This window comes from Chelonia mydas, chromosome 9 (genome assembly GCF_015237465.2).
Source record: "Chelonia mydas isolate rCheMyd1 chromosome 9, rCheMyd1.pri.v2, whole genome shotgun sequence".
In the NCBI taxonomy this organism is placed as follows: Eukaryota; Metazoa; Chordata; order Testudines; family Cheloniidae; genus Chelonia; species Chelonia mydas.
In genome coordinates this window covers 46,534,115-46,555,676 of record NC_057855.1, presented here as the reverse complement: position 1 = coordinate 46,555,676, position 21,562 = coordinate 46,534,115, and the positions used below count along the sequence as shown (strand labels likewise).

Genomic DNA, 21,562 nt, shown 5'->3' with positions numbered 1-21,562 from the left:
CCCGCCGGTCGAGCTCTAGGGAGACGCCCAGTAACCCGGATGTGGCTGCGCTTCCTTGAGGGCAGCGAAGAGCGACGTGTCCCATTGGTGCTGGCGTTCAGATCCGGGTCTTTCCCCGCCTGTTGCTACCCTCCCCCTCCGAGATGGCGGAGCTGAACCGGCAGTTGCAGGAGTACCTCGCTCAGTCGAAGGTCGGCCCCGGCCCAGCCGTCCCGAGCGCCTCGCGGCCGACCCCGGATGCAGCTGACGCCGAAGGGGGGACGTGGCTGGGCCGGCTGAGCCCCTTCTTCGCAGGCCGCTCCTCCTCCTCGCCGGCTGCCGGCTCGTGGCCCTGGGCGGCCGAGCCGGACCCCTGGCTGCCGGGGCTCTCCCGCTGGCAGCGGCTGGTGGGGAGCGGCCTGTGCCTGTTGCTGGCCGCGCTCTGCTTCGGCCTGGCCGCGCTCTACGCGCCGCTGCTGCTGCTCCGCGCCCGCAAGTTCGCGCTGCTCTGGTCGCTGGGCTCGGCCTTCGCTCTGGGCGCCGCCGGCTTCCTGCGGGGGCCGAGCCGCCTCCTGAGGAAGCCCAGCCGCGGCTCCGTGCTCTACCTCGGCGCCCTGGCCGGCACCCTCTACGCCGCGCTCGGCCTGCGCAGCACCCTGCTCACCGCGCTCGGGGCCGCCGCCCAACTCGCCGCCATGGCCGGCTGCCTGCTCGCCCTGCTGCCCGGGGGCCCCGCCGGCCTGCGCTACCTCGGCGGCCTCCTGGGCGGCTTCGTGCGCCGCCGCGTCTCCAAAAGCTTGCCCGTGTGAGGGCGCGGGGCGGCGTGCGCCGAGCAGACCCGGATGCGGGGTGAGGGCTGCGGACCCCGTCCCATCCCCGGGCTGGATCTTTGCTGCTGTCCCATGGGGCCGGTCGCCCGTCTCGGCTGCCCAGCAGGGCAGACGCGGCTCTCTGGCTGGGCAACAGCCTTTCTGAATATAGGGCCTTGGGCTAGCAGCATCCCGGCCGCGGCTCGCACGGCTGTCTCCGAGGGACATGCGGCTCCGAGTCCCTATCGGGGCGTGGGTGTCCTGTTGCTCGGGGGGGCAGGAGGTGACTGAGCGACAAAGCCGGGGCGGTTCTTCCCCTCCCCCCCGGTCCTGGTCCTATTGAAGGCAAGTTTTTCCTGCACAACCGGTACGCTGTGGTGAGGGAGGAGGTACCTGGGAGCTGCGCTCTGTGCATGCGCCTCCTGAGGACGCGGACCTGTACAAAGACACTTGGCTGTAAGGCGCAGAAGCTACTTGGGAAAGGTCAGGAAAAACGACTCGAACTTGACAGTTAACGTGGACAACAGACAAGAAACCGACCAAAGGAGGGAAGATTTTTGCTTCTCCAAGGACCAGTGTTAATGGGGCTGTGAAACAATTTTTCTCCCTAACTATGAACAGTGCAACTAAAATCCTAAAGCTGCAACTGTGACTATATGTTGTTGTTGTTTTGTTCTTTTACTGTATTCACGTGTAACACTTCTTTGTGCCATCATTCCCAGTCCTATCTCAGTATAGGCTTTGCCTTATCAATGCAAAATGAACTTTGTAGCAGTATCCTGGAGTCTGTGTCCTGTTATGGGTGATAGGATGATCAGATTCCTACATAAAGTGTAGGACCGCAGGGCTGATATTCACACTTTGAAGTGGCCTGTAAGAATACAGAGCCAAGCATATTGTCTATACTAAACTCTACCCATAGTATAATGCTTTTGTTATACTCCAGAGCCTTGCAGGATTCACTCCCTCTTGGGATGTACTGATGCCAGGTGCCTCCTAGAAAAATCTGTTGTGTATAGATACCCATAAAACTTCAAAGAAAGTTGGGTGTATCTATAGAGCTCCTGTTTTCGGAGCTTATTTACGGATGTTTGTTTTTAGCAATTTGAATTCTATGTAGATGTCCAATAATTTGGGGTGGGAGTTGGACTTTTTTTGTGAATATACTGTAATGAGAAATCTCTTTATTTTTCCCTATTGTGTTTTAATGTAATACTACTTCAGATAGCACTACTCAGAGTGTACTAAGGAACCTTTTATGTACCCTAGCACGGTCTGTGAGACCTGTTTAATACACAACATATGTACTTTAGAAATCACACACCTGTAGTCCGCATTACTGCTGTGTTGACTAGCCCTTAAACACAAGTTAACCATATCCTGTATTGACTGGATAAATACTGACTTTTTTTTGTAGCAGGGGTTTTATTGGTTAAAACCTAAAATCAGAAGCTGTAGGTATATATTACCACAAATGTTGTTTCGTGACATCTTTGCAACTGTAGTCTGATATAAAGAGTCAAAATGTAGTGATCAAATGTAATTGCAGTAATCTTGGAGTGGCTTATGATAGTCCAGTGAATGTTGAGATACCCATTCTATTTAACTGTCTTTTTAAAAAAAAAAACAAAAAAAAACCCTTCAAAATATTGAAAACAACATCCTTTAACAAGTAGCATTCATAGAGGTTGTGGATCACAGTCATATCCTTTGACAAGCAAGGGTATACCTCTTATGTAGGGAATCATGAAAAGAGTGAAAGCATATCATAAGAAATTTCAGTCAAATCATAGAGATCATTTTAGTTCTTTGCAGTAAGGCTGCCAGAATGGTGCTACACTAGCTTTTGCCTCCAGAGCTGCAGGGTCAGTTCCTGAAGTCCTTGCTCAAGCAAACTCCCTAGCCCCTTGGTTCTAGGAGTTGGGCAGGTAGTGCTTATTTAGCAGTGATGTTTGTAGCCTGACCTGGAGAAATAGATTGGCTAGTAGAGGCGGGGCATATTGCAGAAAACATGCTTGAGTATTATTGGATGCTACTTAGGAAGAGATTATCTTAATCTATTTAATATTTGCACAGAACTAAAGTAAATGAATGCTTAATTTAGCAAATTATGTACAATATTTATAACTTTAATAAAATATATTTTTATACCAAAAGTATTAATCTAGACATGAGCAGGTCTAGTTTTTTTGTTTTTTTTTTAAAACAGCAGCACTGAATCTGTCTTCCTGTTTACTTTCACAGCTTCATTTGGATTTAGATCAGTGTAATATCAGATCGGTGTGAGACTGCTTCTAAACTAAACCTAGGCTAAAGTTCTTGGATGAGATTAAATTTTTTAAAAGTAGGCTAAAACATTTAGGGCAAAAGTTTAGTAAATCTCTCATACAGCTCTGTTAAAGGGTCTTATATGGAAGATGACAGAATCCTCCCACTACCAAAGGCTGGCCACAAGAATCTCCAACCACTAATCTTCACAGGCTACAGGGTCACAGCAGAGCATAGTTCTATAACTAGCTATGGTAGGCCTGGTTCTGCCTCTTGGACGTTTTCTTCCCCTCAAAAGCAGCAGAGCTCTTGTGGCTCTTCTGCATTATGGATTTAAAGATATTACCCTAAAGTTAACAAGAGTTTGTGTACCAATTGTGATCATATCGACATGGCTTGTCTTAAGGGAGCTCAAAGTTTTACTTTTAGAATATAGGTTTTGGTCCTCTTAAAAAAATTCAAGCCTTCTTTATATAATTAACATTTCTTGTGTGTTTTCCCATTGTTTGGGCTCAGATGTATGGAGTGAGCTTTCCAGACCTTAACTAATGATAGATGGGCTTCTGAGGGCATGGCTACACTTGCAGATGTAGAGCGCTTTGAGTTAAACCCGCCTTGAGAGAGCGCAGTAGGGAAAGCGCTTCAGTCTGTCCACGCTGACAGCTGCAAGCGCACTGGTGTGGCCACATTTGCAGCAGCAGTGGGAGCGGTGCATCATGGGCAGCTATCCCACAGTGCACCTCTTCCCATTCTGGCGCTGGGGCTTGTGGGAAGGGGGCGGGGGGTACAGGGCATTCTGGATCCTCTCCCAACACCCCGTGATGCATCGGTTCGCATCCCAGCAATCCCTGTACTTTTGTCCACATTTGGTGCCATCTTTCAACATTTTTTGTACTGGGTCCTCTGTCTTCCCTTTCGGGCTGCAGGAATGGAGCCCGAACTGCTGAGGAGTATCTTGCCAGCACATCATGTTTGGCAGTCGAGTTATTCCTTATGATCCAAAGTGACAGTGAGGGCTCAGATGATACTGACTCAAGTAACACACATGACACGAGTTTGCTTGTGGCATTCACGGACATGCTCACCATTGTGGAGTGCCGCTTTTGGGCTCGGGAAACAAGCACTGAGTGGTGGGATCACATCATCATGCAAGTTTGGGATGATGAGCAGTGGCTGCAGAACTTTTGGATGAGAAAAGCCACTTTCATAGGATTGTGTGATGAACTTGCCCCCACCCTGTGGCGCCAGGACACAAGATTGAGAGCTGCCCTGACGGTGGAGAAGCAGGTGGCTATTGCAGTCTGGAAGCTGGCAACTCCAGACAGCTACTGGTTGGTCGCTAAGCAGTTTAGAGTGGGAAAGTCGCCCGTTGGAATCGTGTTGATGCAAGTTTGTGGGGCCGTTAATTGCATCCTGCTCAGAAAACCCATGACTCTGGATAGTGTTCATGACATTGTGGCTGGCTTTGCACAAATGGGTTTCCCTAACTGCGGAGGGGCGATAGATGGCACGCATATTCCAATTCCAGCACCAGCCCACCTAGCCTCCGAGTACGTTAATTGGAAGGGGTATTTCTCTATGGTTCTTCAGGCGCTTGTGGATCACTGTGGGCGTTTCATTGACATTAATGTAGGCTGGCCCGGAAAGGTGCATGATGCACGCATCTTTCGGAACACTGACCTGTTCAGGAAGCTGCAAGCTGGGACTTTTTTCCCAGACCAGAAGATCACCATAGGGGACGTCAAAACGCCCATTGCGATCCTTGGAGACACCGTTTACCCTTTAATGCTATGGCTCATGAAACCCTCCACAGGGAGCCTTGACAGCAGCAAGGAGCGGTTCAACAACAGGCTGAGCTGGTGCAGAATGACACTGGAGTGTGCTTTTGGCCCTTTAAAGGGCCGCTGGCACTCTCTGTATGGGAAGCTGGACCTGGCTGATGACAGCATCCCTGCAGTTATATCAGCGTGCTGTAGCCTCCATAACATTTGTGAAGGGAAGGGTGAACAATTCACTCAGGCATGGAACTCTGAGGGTCAACAACACCTGGAGGCTGAATTTGAACAGCCAGAGAGCAGGGCTATTAGAGGGGCCCAGCGTGGGGCTGCAAGGATTAGGGATGCCTTGAGGGAGCAATTTGAAGCTGAAAGCAACCAGTAATGTCTGGTGCCCTGAACGGGAGTGAAGTGCAGGGGTTCCAATGTTAGTAGGAATCTCTGGTTGCTATGCTGACTTGCAGTGTCTGTTTCTTTCCTGGGCTAAGGTATCTTTTACTTTATGCAATAATAAAGAATGTTTTCAAAGCCAAAAAATCCATTTATTGAAAAGAAACACAACTGCTTGGGAAAGAGAAAGGGCAAGGGGATGGGAACGGTACAATCACAGATTTGCCTATGTCCTGTTATCATACTCGGCCTTCCTGTCTGGAGTGCTGTGCAATGAGTGCTGCACTTCAGGATGGCTACACTGCATGGTGATGGGGTTTGAGTGCAGTGGGTAAGGGTCGTAGTTTTCAGGGCTGGGTGGTGAAGCTACAGGTGTTGGAGACAGCTGGTGGCAGTAAGAACCCGGATGTTGGGGAAAGTGGGTTGGAGGTGACATGGGGGCACAAGGGAAAGAGTTTTGGGAAAAGGGCTGCAGGGGCAGGGGGGAATGGTAGTGCTCTGCCTGCATGGCTACGAGCGCCTGGATAGAGTCCGCTTGGCGCTCCATTATGCTTATCAGCCGATCTGCGCTTTGCTGCCGGAGCACTGCGTTTTTGTGCCGGCGCTCCTCATTCTGCTGGCAGATTCTCCTTTCACTATTCCCCCATTCCTGCACTTTTTGATTTTCATTATTTGAATGCTGCATTACTTCATGCAACGTGTCTTCCTTGCTTCTATGTGGCCTCTTTCTGCTTCTTTGGAGTCTTTCGGCCGGTGATAACACAGACGACTGAGATCTCAAGGTTGCATCTGTAAAGGCAAAATACAACACTTAACAGAGGCAGCATTGTTCACACCAGGCAGAGCAATGATTCCCCCGTACTTAAGGACAAGCACAGTCTACACAATAGCATAATTTGCCCGTCCCAAAGCGAACGCACATAACCCACGGGAGCCCCGAAATGGTGAGTAAGCACAGGGTCAGGCGTGACTGATTGTTTCACGGCTGTACTGTCTTCTGGGTTTCTGTGCCTTGGGGAGAGCCAACAGCAGCAGGGGGCCCCTATACTGAATGCTGTCCCCACATTTTCCACAGGAGTTTGTCCTGGAAGATATCTTGCTGCTGAGGGTGACCTGGGAAGCAAGGGAGGGTTTTCTACTGCAATGCAGCTTCCACCCTGGCCCATGTGCAGCTTACCTGTGTGCAGAAATGGTCTCCCCGCCCCTCACGTCACAGTGGCACGGTCAAGTTGTCCCAGTAAGGCTAAGGACCACATGGCTCTCCCGAGAAACCAGCACAAGTGCATTGTCTAAGTTCTGGATGAGACCTTTGAAGAGATCACTGGGGCCGATTACCACAATGTGAGAGCGCACATCAACACCCTATTCTGCATCTAGGCATGCATGCTGCCCTAACCCTCCATGCCCCAAGAGCCCACACCGAATAACTTCTTCCCAAAATAAAAGCTGCTTACCGGGAACCTCCTCTGGTGTTTGTCCTTCCCCAAGCACTGGCCGCCGCGACTGGCTACCTTCCTCCTGGCTTGAGAACAGCTCCTGGCTGCATGCATCTAGGGATTCCAGGGTGTCTTCCTCTGCCTCAGTACCCTTGCTCCCACTTTGCTTCTCCTCCTCCTCCTCCTGCCTTGTTGCACTGGGCTCTGAAGTGTCCATGGTGATCCTCGGAATGGAGGTGGGGTCGCCCCCAAGTATCGCGTCCAGCTCTTTGTAGAAACGGCAGGTTGCAGGGGCAGCACCGGAACGGCTGCCTTCTGGGCTTTGCGGTAGGCATTCAGCAGCTCCTTCACTTTAATCCTGCACTGCAGTGCATCCAGGTCATGGCCCCTTTCCATCATGTCCCTTGATATCTGCCCAAAGGTATTGTAATTCCTACACCTGGTGTGCAGCTGGGACTGGACAGCTTCCTCCCTCCAAACACTGATGAAGTCCAGCACCTCGCCACTGCTTCATATTGGGGATCGCGTGGCACGTGGAGGCATGGTCACCTGGAAGATTTGCTGAGAGCACTCCATGCCTGACTGATCAAACAGTAAAGGGATTTTCAAAATTCCCAGAAAATTTTAAGGGTGGGTCTGATGGTTGGTCACCTGAGGGCAGGGCAGTAGAGTTCAAAGTGATGACCAGAGTGGCTAGAACAGGCACTGTGGGACACTTCTGGAGGCCGATCAGAGCGCACTAACAGACCAGGGCGTCCATACTGGCACTGCAGCGCTCCAGTGGGGGCGCACAAAACTTTATTCCACTCACTGAGGTGGAGTACCAAGAGCACTCTAGCCACGGAGTCGGAGAGCTCTACGTGCCTGGGTAATGTGGACAGGTAGTGAGCTAGTGCACCCAGGGCTCCTTTTATGCGCTCTAACTCACAAGTGTAGCCATGCCCTGAGTTTCTCTTTTCTTCTAGCTGTTTGAATTACAATATTTATCTTCCGCATTATTACATCCTAACACAACTAGGATCTGTTTTGAGCTACAGAAATTAATTTACACAGATAAGCTAGAACCTTCATCAGAAGTCCCCATATAAAAATTTAACCTTTTCTTTCAAGCAAGAAGCCACTAGCCTGTATCAAGTGTGTCTTGGAAGAGTCTGCTAAACTGTTCTGTGCACGTCATTTCCTTAGGGCCACTTCTCTCTTCAGCCATAGTATAATAAACTTTATAAGCTTACTACTTTAAACATTCTGGAGCATTTCTTATGTCACTGTATCTGCAATAAAACAATTAGGCAGTGTTCCTATTCACTACCATGTGACTCAGTCCAAACCGTTCTGTACAATAGAAGCATATATCTGAAGACTGCAGCTGCTGAGTGAGCAGGAATGTGAAGATCATAGCAATTCTCCATTATCCATACTTTGGTCTGTTTAAATAGAGTTCCTACAAATATCTCAAACCTTTCTTATACATAACCCAATTAGACCATGGTAGATGGCTTGGCAAAATGAGTGGCTGCTGGAGTGGCTGCCACAGCCCACACTCACATAGCAAGGATCAATTTACTCTTTCCTTAAGATTCCTTAAACAAGCTCCCTCCGCGCTACACTTGCTTTTCCTTAATGTACTATTTACCCTAGATGGAACTGTTGATGAAGAGGCTTGTAAAAAAAAAAAAATTACTAATGGTATTTTGATCATCCTTTTCATATTTGCCACCTCCCACACTTGATCTTGTTTCTTAATGCTATGGGTGGGAAGCTTGATTCCAGGAAGAGGCTAGCTCTAGGTAATACTAATTTCTTAAATGAGGTTTAGGGTTTACTTAGGTAGCTATCTTAGAAATACTTTAGACAGACATCCTGGTGGATGAAGCCAGATAATCTCGTATGTTATGGTGATAACTGAAACACCATAATTTGTAAACAACTTTATTATGAAATGCAAATAATTAAATGGAATAAACAAATAATTGTAATGTTGCAGTGGCACTAAACAAAATCCTGTGGAGAATACTAAAAAAAAATTCTTTAAAATCAGGGTGACTCAATGGTTTGCCCTTTCTAAATGTTCAGAATGCACCAGCTTGTAGTTTTTTAGTGACCATTCCTCATTTCTCTGCAGCGTGTTGTGTACTACAGTACTATAAAAATTTAAATACATCCCTGTTAATCAAGCTGCTGAATTTCTAATCGCTTATGGTATAAAATTAATGCCATGGAGAACAAAGAACAGATCCCTTTGCAAGGCTTGAATCAATGAGGGTTAGCAGGAGCAGATGAAGACTGAATGTGCAAACTGCATTAGGACTCTTGCTCGTACGATCTATAGTTCAAAAGAAGCTTTTCACAGCATTCCACATATGTCCTTTAAGGAAGGTAGGAGAGGGAGCATTGGTGTGGTGTGGGGTTTTTTGTGTGTGTATGTATGTATGCACTGGACTCAACTTCATCACAACAGATAACATTATTTAATAGCACATGAATGTTGCTAAAGGTGTAAAAATAAAAATTCTCAAAACATGATAAACCCCAAACTGATTGTATTAAGGCATTAGGAACTGAACTGTAGAGACTTCTAGAGCTAGTCCTATGGTGCCATGTACTTGACACACGGACACTCTATGGAAGATGGGGGGTTTTGTAGTTTCGTTGAGAGTAAAGAAAGAATCACACACTGCACTGATTTTTTTTTGTTAATTTTTGCGCAAATTACATTCTGTATTCATACAAAAACAACTTTTTTTCTGACAAACTGTACATATAGAAACAAGTTTCCATCTGGATGTGAACTGAAATCTGTGGAGGCGCTCCATGTCTCACAACACTAAAAAAAATTCCAGCTTTTATCTTTACAAAACAATGCAGGTAAAAGGTGAGGAGAAAGAGGTGGAGAGGATGAAATAGAAAGCCAGCTACCATGTTGCTGCTAGCAGCAGTCACTTGATCTTAGGAGAAGATCCTTGTTAGGAACTAATGCACATTCAGTTATCCCAGTTAAGAGTCCAGATTTGTGGAGTTGCAGCAGTACTTTCTCTTGAGTCCACAATAGGTGTCTATTTAAATACTGTCCAATAAGGAGTGGGAATCATCCAGTCATAGCCTCTTCTATCGGCCCCTTCCACCACCCCTGGATGCTCCTCGCCTTGACTGGCCAGAGTTCATGTTACTTCCTCTTCCCCAATTACTTCCACTCCTCCCTCCTCTGGAAGGGTTATTGCCTCCTGCAGGGCCTCCAAAACCTTCATCTCTGTGGAATCCATCATGATGGTCTCCCTCCAAAGAGCTAGACCTCCCAGACTTTGGCACTCTCTGTGAAGGTCCTGAGCTTCCTCGTCCTAAAATGGGAGAACATTTAATTTTAGATTTTATCGTTTACCCATCCCTCTCAGGCTTTTGAGGGTTGCCCCAGGCTTAGACAAGTGTTTGGGCTCAATTCCCCTATGATACAATCCCTCAGATTATACAGAATGTGAAATCATAGAATCATAGAATCATAGAATATCAGGGTTGGAAGGGACCCCAGAAGGTCATCTAGTCCAACCCCCCGCTTGAAGCAGGACCAATTCCCAGCTAAATCATCCCATTTGACATACTGGTCTCCAATTTTACATCTCTTCCCTCAGCACATAATTTTTCCTACCACATACAGATTTCATATCAATATGACAGTCCTTGAGAGGGGCAGCTAACAAGGCAATTCCTCTGGAGCTAAAGTACTGCCGCACCTCATTGATCAGCAAGGACCTTATTAAATAAGAGAACACCGGGAAATGGAGTGCACAGGCTCATAAACACTTGAGAGACCCTGAATAAAAGTATTCAAATCCAGATTCTCTCACCTGGCAGCAGTCCTATTTTGACCCTGTTTTGCATACTTCTCATTCTAAATAGGGTGTTGCCTAAACCGAGTAACAGCATCTATTCAACCATTCGGGGTGCTAATGAAGGGAATTAGAGTAGTGTCCCTGAAAGAGGTTATCCTTCTTTAGCCAGTTCTGAGAGGGTGCAGTTGAGAGATACTATATTCTACTGTGGGACATAAGCATGACCTGCATCTTCTCCTGTTCCCAGGAAAGAGGACTGTCTGTTCCTCACAGCTCACTTTAGATATGACACCAAAGGCAAGAGAAAAACAGGACTCTTTCCCAAAACAGCAGGGATAGTAATTTGAGGAAAAAATGCTTTGCCCACCTATCCCCTTAGCTAAGGCATAACTAAATATTTTTATTCCACTTTAACAAAAACTTTTGAGAGGCACAGCATGGTTGGTTCTGTACAAAACAGGAAAACATGATTCCTGTCTCAAAGCGTTTACAACAGTGTTAGATAAATTCATCTTCAAATGACCTGCCCACCACAAGACAAATGGCAGCAGGGCCTGCATTTGAAAAGGCATTACTCAAATTTTCTTTATCGAACTAAACCTTAGTTCTGCTTTAGCACCTTGGCCTGCATGAGGAATTCTGCAGAAGTGCACTCTGTGAAAATAGTATAAAGCTATGTGAAGTTCTCAGTACCAGTTAGTTACCCCTTACCTTTGCCTCTCTCCTCTGGAGGTGCACCTGGAGCTTCCATTTCTCTGTGATCAGATGTCCCTGGTCCATCGTGCCAGGGACGTTTGCGTGGTGGCAGTGAGGCCATGTCCATACCCTGAAGTGAAGAAGAACGCTCTCGGCTGGCGGGAGACTGTCCATCATGAGGAGGGTGATCCTGACGGGAACCTGACCAGGAGGAGAAAAGACAAAGTCATGAGTAACATGCAACTGATGGGCACAAGGAATCTAACATTCTTCCTCTGTGTAAAAAGATACCAAAATAAATGTATATGCTTTCTACATTCTTTAGCAATTTCACGCATGGCAAGGACATCTCTCTTACTGCCCTTGTTCAGAAAACACATGAACCAGTTCTTAACTTTTCAAAGTATCTGCTCTTTAAGGTGCACATATATACCTCTGTTCAATATTTCTAAAGATACCCCAAGAAAAAAATATATAATTAACAGACAAATAACTGCATCTTTATAGATGAATGAATGTATGAGTAGAAGGAAAGATAAACGTGTGCTGTCATAGAATACCAGACTAGTTGCAATTTCATATTTGTGGCAGAAAGACCAGGTGGTAGGAAACATGTGATATGAAGTGAGCACATAAACTGAATTTAAACAAATGAGGGAATCAGGTTGAAAAGGAAGATTTAAGGGCATATCTTCACTACCAACGTTAAAGTGCTGGCTGTGTAGTTGTGGCACAGTGCTAGGAGAAAGCGCTCCCAGCGCTTTAAAAAAACCCACCTTCACGAGGGGAGTTAGGTACCCGTGCTGGGAGCACGGCTACACTACACTTGTCTACACTGGCACTTTACATTGCTGAAACTTGCAGCGCTCAGGGGGATGTTTTTTCACGCCCCTGAGCGAGAAAGATGCAGCGCTGTAAAGTGCCAGTGTAGATAAGGCCTAAGGCAGAAGAGGCAGTGGACAGGCTTAAAAATATTTCTTTCAAAAGAAAACATCCTCAAATTTTAAAGAGGCAAAAATCAAGCATTGCTCAAGTCAGGACAGAACGCTCCAGAATGCCATTCTGGCACTTTTTTAGGGAGCTGGAATGATGTTCTGGTACTTCAGATAGTTGTAACGTAAACCAATTAATTATTCATGCTAAAAATATTGGAAAATGACAGCTAAAGCATGTGATGTTGTGGCTTGTCAAAATCATGTGTTCTAGCACTTCTTTTTTTAGGATTTGAGCACTGAAATCCAGGTGTGCAACTTTTCCTTCACTTGAGATTTGTATCATGATTTTTCCATTAGTTTTCTATGAAGTTCCAGTTGCAAGTTTCAACCTCATCGTGAATCCCCATTCATACTGTTTTGTTTAATCGACACTACCACCAATTCTGAAGCCAATAAACTGTCTACCATCATTGCAGCTGATAAACATTATCCAGTGGATAGGGAAGGTACTCCCAGTGATCCAGCTTCAGAAAAAGATTATCCTAGTATTAATACATGCCCAAAACATATGATCTGATAAAAAGACAAATGCACGAGCCATTCTATAACTGAATGAGGTCTAAAAGGATGATTGTGACAGGCAATATGGAATGGGCTCTATTGTAATGACTGGAAGATAGCTAATGTAGCACCAATATTTAAGAAGGGCTCTAGAGGTGATCCTGGCAATTACAGACTGGTAAGTCTAACGTCAGTACCGGGCAAATTAGTGGAAACAATTTTATTCTTTACTGTCAGACACAAAGAAGAGCATAAATTGTTGCGCAAAAGTCAACATGGTTTCTGTAAAGGGAGATCATGTCTTACTAATCTATTAAGAGTTCTTTGAGGGGGTCAACAAACACGTGGACAAGGGGGATCCAGTGGACATAGTGTACTTGGATTTCCAGAAAGCCTTTGACACCCTCACCAAAGGTTCTTATGTAAATTAAGTTGTCATGGGATAAGAGGGAAGATCCTTTCATGGATTGAGAACTGGTTAAAAGACAGGGAACAAAAGGTAGGAATAAATGGTAAATTTTCAGAACGGAGAGGCGTAACTAGTGGTGTTCCCCAAGGGTCAGTCCTAGGACCAATCCTATTCAACTTATTCATAAATGATCTGGAGAAAGGGGTAAACAGTGAGGTGGCAAAGTTTGCAGACGATACTAAACTGCTCAAGATAGTTAAGACCAAAGCAGACTGTGAAGAACTTCAAAAAGATCTCATAAAACTAAGTGATTGGGCAACAAAATGGCAAATGAAATTTAATGTGGATAAATGTAAAGTAATGCACATTGGGAAAAATAACCCCAACTATATATACAGTATGATGGGGGCTAATTTAGCTACAACTAATCAGGAGAAAGATCTTGGAGTCATCGTGGATAGTTCTGTGAAGATGTCCACGCAGTGTGCAGCGGTAGTCAAAAAAGCAAATGGGATGTTAGGAATCATTAAAAAAGGGATAGAGAATAAGACGGAGAATATCTTATTGCCCTTATATAAATCCATGGTATGCCCACATCTTGAATACTGCGTACAGATGTGGTCCCCTCATCTCAAAAAAGATATACTGGCATTAGAAAAGGTTCAGAAAAGGGCAACTAAAATGATGAGGGGTTTGGAACGGGTCCCATATGAGGAGAGATTAAAGAGGCTAGGACTTTTCAGCTTGGAAAAGAGGAGACTAAGAGCGGGGATATGATAGAGGTATATAAAATCATGAGTGGTGTGGAGAAAGTGAATAAGGAAAAGTTATTTACTTGTTCCCATAATGTAAGAACTAGGGGCCACCAAATGAAATTAATGGGTAGCAGGTTTAAAACACATAAAAGGAAGTTCTTCTTCACTCAGCGCACAGTCAACCTGTGGAACTCCTTGCCTGAGGAGGTTGTGAAGGCTAGGACTATCATAGGGTTTAAAAGAGAACTGGATAAATTCATGGGGATTAAAAGTCCATTAATGGCTATTAGCCAGGATGGGTAAGGAATGGTGTCCCTAGCCTCTGTTTGTCAGAGGGTGGAGATGGATGGCAGGAGACAGATTACTTGATCATTACCTGTTAGGTTCACTCCCTCTGGGGCACCTGGCATTGGCCACTGTCGGTAGACAGGATACGGGGCTGGATGGACCTTTGGTCTGACCCACTATGGCCATTATGATGTTCTTATGTACTTCAAACTAAACTCAGAACTCAAGGGACAGAGGGAGGCCAAGTTCAGTCTTTGATGGGACAGCTGCATATAGAGTCCATTACATGTTGAATAACTTTGGAAAACAGAAAAAGTAGCATCGTTTTGCTAATGGGGAAGGACTGAAGGAGAATGATCAGCAGAATGAGAGAACTGTTCTGTAAATTCCTGCTTTAAGTAACAGCTACATAAGAGTAGTTACCAGCCATTTTCTAAAGATAGTGTCTAAAGATTTCCATCACTGGAAATGATGATTGGATATTTTTCCAGTTCAAACAAATTAATTAAAGATAGTTCTACAGCCTGTGTTATACAGGAGGTCAAACTAGACGATCACAATGGTAATACCCCAGTTTTCACCTGGTTCTCTGTTTCCATCCCAGGATTCTGGTTTCCGCCCTCCTTCAAAGCGGGGAAACTCATCTGGAGTGGGAAGTAGACCCTTTCGGCCTCCTGCAAAGTAAGAAACATAGGACATGAGACACTGTACTCATTAACTATATTAACAACTTCTGCGCTATCATCACTGACTTTCACATGGGTTTCAGTTTGGAAGAATGTTCACTTACCTCTTGGAGTACCTCGACCTCGCCCCCGACCACCATGATCTCTTCCTCTTGAGTTCTCATCTGACGAGTTAAAATTGTCTTCTGGCCCAAAGTCTTCCGGACCAGGAAAACTATCCCTTCCCCTGGGTCCCCGCCCCTCATGTCTTGAGGGTGCTCCTCTTCTAAAGCTGCAAAAAAGAACACGGTACAAACGTGGTTTTTATGCAGAATTTAATCACTAATGAACTAAAGGGTCATTTTCAATTTAATAATTAAACTTGTGTCTGAAATGTTTACCTACTATTGTTACAACACCTATAATTATTAGCACTGGAAGAGATTAGTTGGGAAAAAAAACTTCTTGTTTACTTTGTGCTTATTCATTTTCATTGTTTCCCCCTCTTCAATTTCCTCTTGTTGTTTGTTCAGTCTTTCACATAGGAACAAGGGAGAGAAAAACACTGGACTAGACTTCAGGTAGACATTGTCCATTTAATGAAAAATGAAAGGTTAGGGAGGGATGGTGGGTGTGGGTAAGGAGCGTTTCAAGTTCAGGCCCCCCCCCCCTTTTTTTCTAACTGGGATAAGTGAAATTCCTAAAAAATGTGATGTGCTGGCACTTGTATTTTTTTAAAAAGCCATTTCCTTAGTAATGAAACCACAAGTAAAAATACAAGTAACAAGAGAGAGTCATTCCATGGCTAGACAGAAGAATTTTAATTCCTGAATTTTACTCAATTTGGTTTCTTTTGCTGGCATAAAATTATCTTAAATTTATACAGCACCTTTTATCCCAAAGGGTCTCTGTAAGATTTACAAATTTAGCAACTGATTCTGGAGTGCAGCCACCTCTGTGGTGATGGCAACTGTTTAACAGTGCATAGCAATATACTGCAACATGAAGAACAGTTTATTCAGTTGAAATACTGGGGGATTTAGCCTGGCAGAATATAGTTAACCAAAATCATTTTGGTCAGGGCAGTGAAGTAACACTTCCTTGTAAGACGTACCAGGGGATCTTTAACGACCTGATGTGATCAGGACTTTGGTTTACATCTTATCTTAAAGAAGCACAATCACCATGCTGAGATATTAATTCAGAATTTCTTCAGAGAGAAGAGTGTCTCCTACTGCACCACTTCTTGTGGAATCTAGAGAGTCTTATCTAGACACTAGATAATTTTGCAAAAACAACGAGGAGTCCTTGTGGCACCTTAGAGACTAACAAATTTATTTGAGCATAAGCTTTCGTGGGCTACAGCCCACTTCATCAGACTCACGGAGTGGAAATTTTGGTATTTACAGCTCCTGGAATGTATGTAAAACACTGTGTCCTTGCACAAAGGTGTTTGTAATGTTTCGCACGTCTAAGTACAATTCCAACAGAGTGCACCAGCTCAGTTTGTTGTAACTGTTTCAGTGCACAACAGCTCAGAATAGCTTCTGTACCAGCATAAATGAAAAGTTTAGGTGGTGCAGCTACTCTAGGTTCAATTAGTGCTCACACTGCAGTTCCACAATACTCCTGGCCACCCTGCTGTGACTGCTCTGACAACTCAGAGCATTGTCTCTGTCCACTGGTTAACACCCTTCCACCCCATCCCAATTCCATACCAGCCAAACTGCAGCAGAGGTGGTACTCAGACTGTCTTGGCTTTGTGCAACATCCCCTTCCCCCATCTCATTAAAGACACAGTGCATCCTATTACAAGCAAAGCTTTAAATACTTTTATTTAGGATTTTAACAACAGTAACCTTATAATTACAAATTTAAATATTTGTAACAGTAGTCATAACACAATACAATATTTTTGAACTTGGTGATACATTTTTTTTAAATTAACACAATAGATCTCCACCTGCTGGAAAAGACAAACACAATACAGAGATGAGGAAGCTGTGCCTGGATAGGTACAGCAGTGGTTGAAGGGAGTGCTGCGCATGGACAATGAACCATTTTACAGTAATTTAGATTATTAGGGCAGACAAACTGAACAGTTTCAGGAACAAATGGTTCCATAACATTTAGCAATACTATTTAACCTTGGAACAGCACAGTTCTCTAATGTAGACCAATCCTAAGTGTTCTTTAGAGGGTCTCCCATTTAAATACTGACTAGGTTGTCTGAAGCTGTTTAGCTTGTGAGTTCTTATGATCACAAGACAAGGTCCTACGACAGCCAGGATCAATGCCTTACTTCCTGTTTTTCAAGCAATTTAATGGCCAAAGAATTTAGTTTGGAGTTCTATCATCACTATGCTGGACACAGGCATAGCCCTTAATTTGAGCTCATAAATACCCTTTTTCAAACCACAGTCACATATGAAACCCTGACTGGTGTAAGGCTCAGTTTCTGTTTGACAAGTCTCAAATCTTCTTTCATGAGACACAGGAACTTAATTTACAGAACTACACACTGTGCAAGATAACAAGAAAAAAATAGGCAAGTCTCTGCAGCAGAAGCATCATGTTGATGTGCACATGTGGAGTAGGAACAGGACAGGGATGAAAGGATAGAAAATCAGAGAGAGAGAGAGAGAGAGAGAGAGAAAGAAAGAGAGAAACACATACATACCACTCATACATAATCAAACCAATTATGGTGTTTAAACTCAAAACTAAGTGGAATGAGTGGTTTGGAATTCTTGGGATCACCCCATAAAATCTCCAGTATTTAATGTCTATTTCACCCCTTCACTTGCTCAAATAATTTAAGTTTGCTAATCATAATACTTCTTACAGTTCTATGATGATTGTCTCTAACCAATCTACCTGTAAAACTGCTCTCTTATTTTGATCTCTGGTACTGTGACAATAGAATCTTTCCCACTTCAAAGGTCAAACTTACAGGTCTGCAGTTTCCTGGACTCTTCTCTTGAGGCCTTTTTAAAATCAGAATGACACATTAGCTTCTTCCCAGTCCCCCGACCTTAATTCCAACAAAGGGTTAAAAAACCCCAGCTACAACTATAGTTTAATTTAGTCTGCTGTCTCTTTCAGAATTCTGTGATTTAGACCATTCAGCTCTGGAGTTCTCTGTTTTTAGTTACTCTAATTTATCTTTAAAGGTGTTCAGAGGTTACCTTTGTTTAATTATTGTTCATTTCTTTTCATACTCCTCACACAATAGGAAGGTACATCTTACAAGTTAGGTAGCAAGTAGCTAAAAGGAGAGCTGTATAGATGTAAAGTAAAAGGAATCTAAGAAAATTATTTAAAAAGCCAACTAAAAGAGAGGATTGTACATTATGTGAAGAAAACAATAAGTTTTTACAAATATATATATGTGTATATATACATATGCAGTAGGTTAATGAGAGGTTTAAATCCTGGAAGCCAAATTCTGCTCTCAATTACACTAGTGTAAATGTGGAGTAACTTCAATGTCAGTGAACTTCACAGACGTTTAAGGAGTTGCTCCATATTTAGTGATTAACTAAAAGCAAAACTTTTCCCTTTGAGGTTTACTCAGGGCAACTTGGTGAGTGATGAGATGACTATTGCTAGGAAACTAGATTATTTCTGTTTGTATTTTTCAACTGGTAGTGAGAAAGAAATATGTCAGAAAGCGAAATAAGACTCCTAAGAGCAAAAACATGAGAAAATAGTCTTGATAGTCCAACAGGGGGCGTATCCATGCCCCTTGTACTTGATAGTAGGCTCACTGTTCCTGCTCCCTAACTGTATATTACATCTCACTCAGATATACTCTGTACTCATGCTGTAGTTTGTGATTGGAGGCAAAGTATCAATCTCCATATCTAGTGTTCAAAAGTTTGTCGCTTTAGTGTGGAAATCTCTGACTTTCCAGTTTCCTGTTCACTCTTGTCAATATGATCTCAAATCTTCGGCCTGCATCACCCGATCTTCTCTACAGATTTCCTCCCTTCTCTTTACTTACTGTATACAGGCACTGAAGCTGTTGTGTGCAATGACCTTTTTCAAGTTCTCTTCTATTACTGAATGATTTTATGGACTCTATACTCAGGTACATTAGAGTTTTCATTTCCTTATTGGTTTCCAGTTTATAAATCTGAAATAGATAGACTCCTTATGAAAAGGAAACCAGGGAGGAAGATCCCCTCCAGTTACCTTTACCCAAAAGCACCGAATGAACTTGTTCTTACCTTTCATCCCGTCTTCCCCGGAATCTTGCATCCTCAGGTTCTCGTGGATATCTCTCATCAGAGGGTCTCCGTCCTTCCCAAGGCCCAGGAGGGCCACGATTTGGGCCCCCTCCCTCAAAGTCCCTGTGATCAGGGGGAAAGGGGGGCCCTGGGCCACCTCGTCTCCATTTCTCATCTTGTAGCAGTGGGCCACCTCGCCCCTCAAATTCACGCAACCGGTGGCCAAATCGCTTGTCTGGATGAAAATCATCTGGTCGATCAAAATCATCATGAAAATCTGGGTGAGGTCCTCGTCTATCAGGCAGGCCCCTGTTGTCCCTACCATCACCCCACTCCTGGCCACCTCGGAATGGCCCTCTCTCAGGCCCATGATCTGGACCACCACTGTTTTGGTCATGCCTTCTATCTGAGAGAGGGCCCATGTGATGGTTTGGTGGGCCACGGTTGTCACCTGAAGTGAAAGACACAGCAGATTTCTGTAATGTTTTCTAAAAACAGTCCAGGGAACTTTCTGGTTTTTACAATTCTATGAAAACATACATTGAAACACTAAGTAATTTGTTGGGAGGTTTTCCACCATATTCTTGCCAGTCCTGAGCATAACCCCCATGTGCATCTACCCCACATGCTGTGTTAGGGCCTCATACATCTAGAGGCACCTCACTAGATGTGACTCTCTTTGGAGGGTTACTTAAGATGTCTAGTTACCTTTATTAGGACCAGGTCCTTGGTTGTGAGGGGCGAGACGGCCTTGTCCTCCCTGCTGCCCCAGTCCTGGTATCAATGGTGGGGGACCTGGGTTCTGTCCTTCCTGCAAAACACAAGAGGCCATGTGGTTTCCATGTATCATACTCAATATTAACTCTCAAAATTACAGCAAGAAGGCAGTAACAAATTTGATAAATGTTACATACACAGTGGACATCTTCATATATCTCCAAATGCTAAATACAGAAACATTCATAGATCTTGTAACCATTTGATTCTAATATCCAATATCTTCAAGTAATCAAATGGAGCTACTTGTAAAGTAAAGTGTGCTACTCAATGTGAATACCGGGGGGCGAATAATGAGTGAGAATGTATATACAGTATTTATACCTTCTACTGGTTTGAAAGCTAATTTAAAACTGAAATTTTCTTTAAAGCAGACATAAAAACATGTTCCAGGTTCAAAGTATTCAACCATTTAAAGCAGTAACAGTGTATTTACTTTAAAATGTATTAACAAAACATCACTGACAGTGCTGTAATCATTGAAAATGTCATCACTGTTATTTACGCATAATAGTTTAATGTGTAACACAGACCAGGACACACCAACTCAAAGAGGCACCAGACCCTGCCAGAACAGATGCAAAACCTATAGATATATTTCTGCTGCTACAATGATCAATACCCTCCACAACACACCTTTCGAGATCCCTGGGTCCTACACGTGCCTATCACAACATGTGATATACCTCATCCAGTACATCAAATGCCTAACAACAATTATGTGGATGAAACCAGACAATCACTATGCTCTCGAATAAACTTACACAGAAAAATGATAAAAGACAAAAACACCATACTACCAGAGGGTGAACACTTTTCACAAAGCGATCACCTCATAACTGATGCCTCAGTCTTCATAATTAAAGAAAACCCACACAATACCTTCAAAAGACGAGCCTAGGGACTTAAATTCATAACTCTGCTAGACCCTGAAAATCATGCACTCAACAGATACACAGGTTTTATGGCTCATTAAAACAATCTGTAACTGACTAACCCTCCTTTGTCCTTTGACTGCAAAGGTATTAATTGCCCACTTCATGTTAACTGGTCCCCTAAAATGTGTTAAGCTTAATTTATCTCACCTCATATTGAGCTGTGATACTCTGGTTACCTTTTCCAGACCTGAAAAAGAGCTCTGGGAAGCTTGAAAGCTTCTCTTCCACTCACAGAAGTTGGTTCAATAAAAGCTACTACCTCACCCATACTGTCTCTCTCATATCCTGGGACCAACACGGCTACATCAACAATGCAAACAATGTCTAACATTAACATTTCTGAACTTCTCAGTGCTTAACTATGCAATGTTAACTGTTTTTGGTATTTATTCATACTGAAACACACATGCACACATGACTCTGCTTATTAGCAACCCCTCGGAGGACAACAAAAGATTGCCATTATTCGACAGTTGCTAATAAGCGAAAGTCAGGTTTGTGAGGTTGCATCCAGAGATGGAAGTGCTGGGACATGCTGATACTGGGCCCCAGGATATTCTACGGGCAGGGCTGCAGCGGGGAGGGGGGCTGCTGCCCAGACACTGGAGCTTTCCATGGAGAGTGGGGATGCTGGGGGGCCACGGGACTGTATAGTACCTCTTCCTATGCTCTCCAGGCTGCATCCTGGTATGACATCTGGGGCATGGGCTTGACTTGCCCCAGCACCCCTGCTCCACATGGAAAGCAGGCAGCTTTGCAGGGCTGCCAGCTAGGGAAGCTGGGACACAGCTACAGCCTGCAACCCCCCACGCCCAAATATATATA

At 44.3% G+C, this 21,562-nt stretch overlaps 2 protein-coding genes across 5 annotated transcripts in view; one reads left to right on the top strand and one right to left on the bottom strand.

The window, feature by feature from the left end:
* SFT2D3 (SFT2 domain containing 3) lies at positions 1-2,944 on the top strand. The gene has a single exon (XM_037909128.2). It carries the CDS (start codon positions 144-146, stop codon positions 786-788), a length of 645 nt encoding a protein of 214 aa, XP_037765056.1. The 5' UTR covers positions 1-143; the 3' UTR covers positions 789-2,944.
* A 5,632-nt stretch (positions 2,945-8,576) lies between these two features.
* The window catches only part of WDR33 (WD repeat domain 33), a 104,287-nt gene continuing 91,301 nt past the window's right edge, over positions 8,577-21,562 (bottom strand). The window contains exons 17-22 of one of the 4 annotated variants that reach the window (XM_037909062.2): positions 19,731-19,833; positions 19,023-19,473; positions 14,916-15,082; positions 14,707-14,799; positions 11,193-11,378; positions 8,577-9,992 (exon numbers count right to left, since the gene is read on the bottom strand). In XM_037909062.2, coding sequence (XP_037764990.1) covers positions 9,763-9,992; positions 11,193-11,378; positions 14,707-14,799; positions 14,916-15,082; positions 19,023-19,473; positions 19,731-19,833 — 1,230 coding nt within the window. In that variant the 3' untranslated portion in view covers positions 8,577-9,762. Of the gene's footprint in view, positions 9,993-11,192; positions 11,379-14,706; positions 14,800-14,915; positions 15,083-16,599; positions 18,929-19,022; positions 19,474-19,730; positions 19,834-21,562 lie in introns of those variants that run through there. The other 3 variants (XM_037909063.2, XM_043523173.1, XM_037909065.2) reach the window with 3 other exon arrangements.

Coding starts and splice junctions, on each gene's coding strand:
- SFT2D3 (XM_037909128.2), top strand. CDS start 144: ATGGCGGAGCTGAACCGGCAGTTGCAGGAGTACCTCGCTCAGTCGAAG.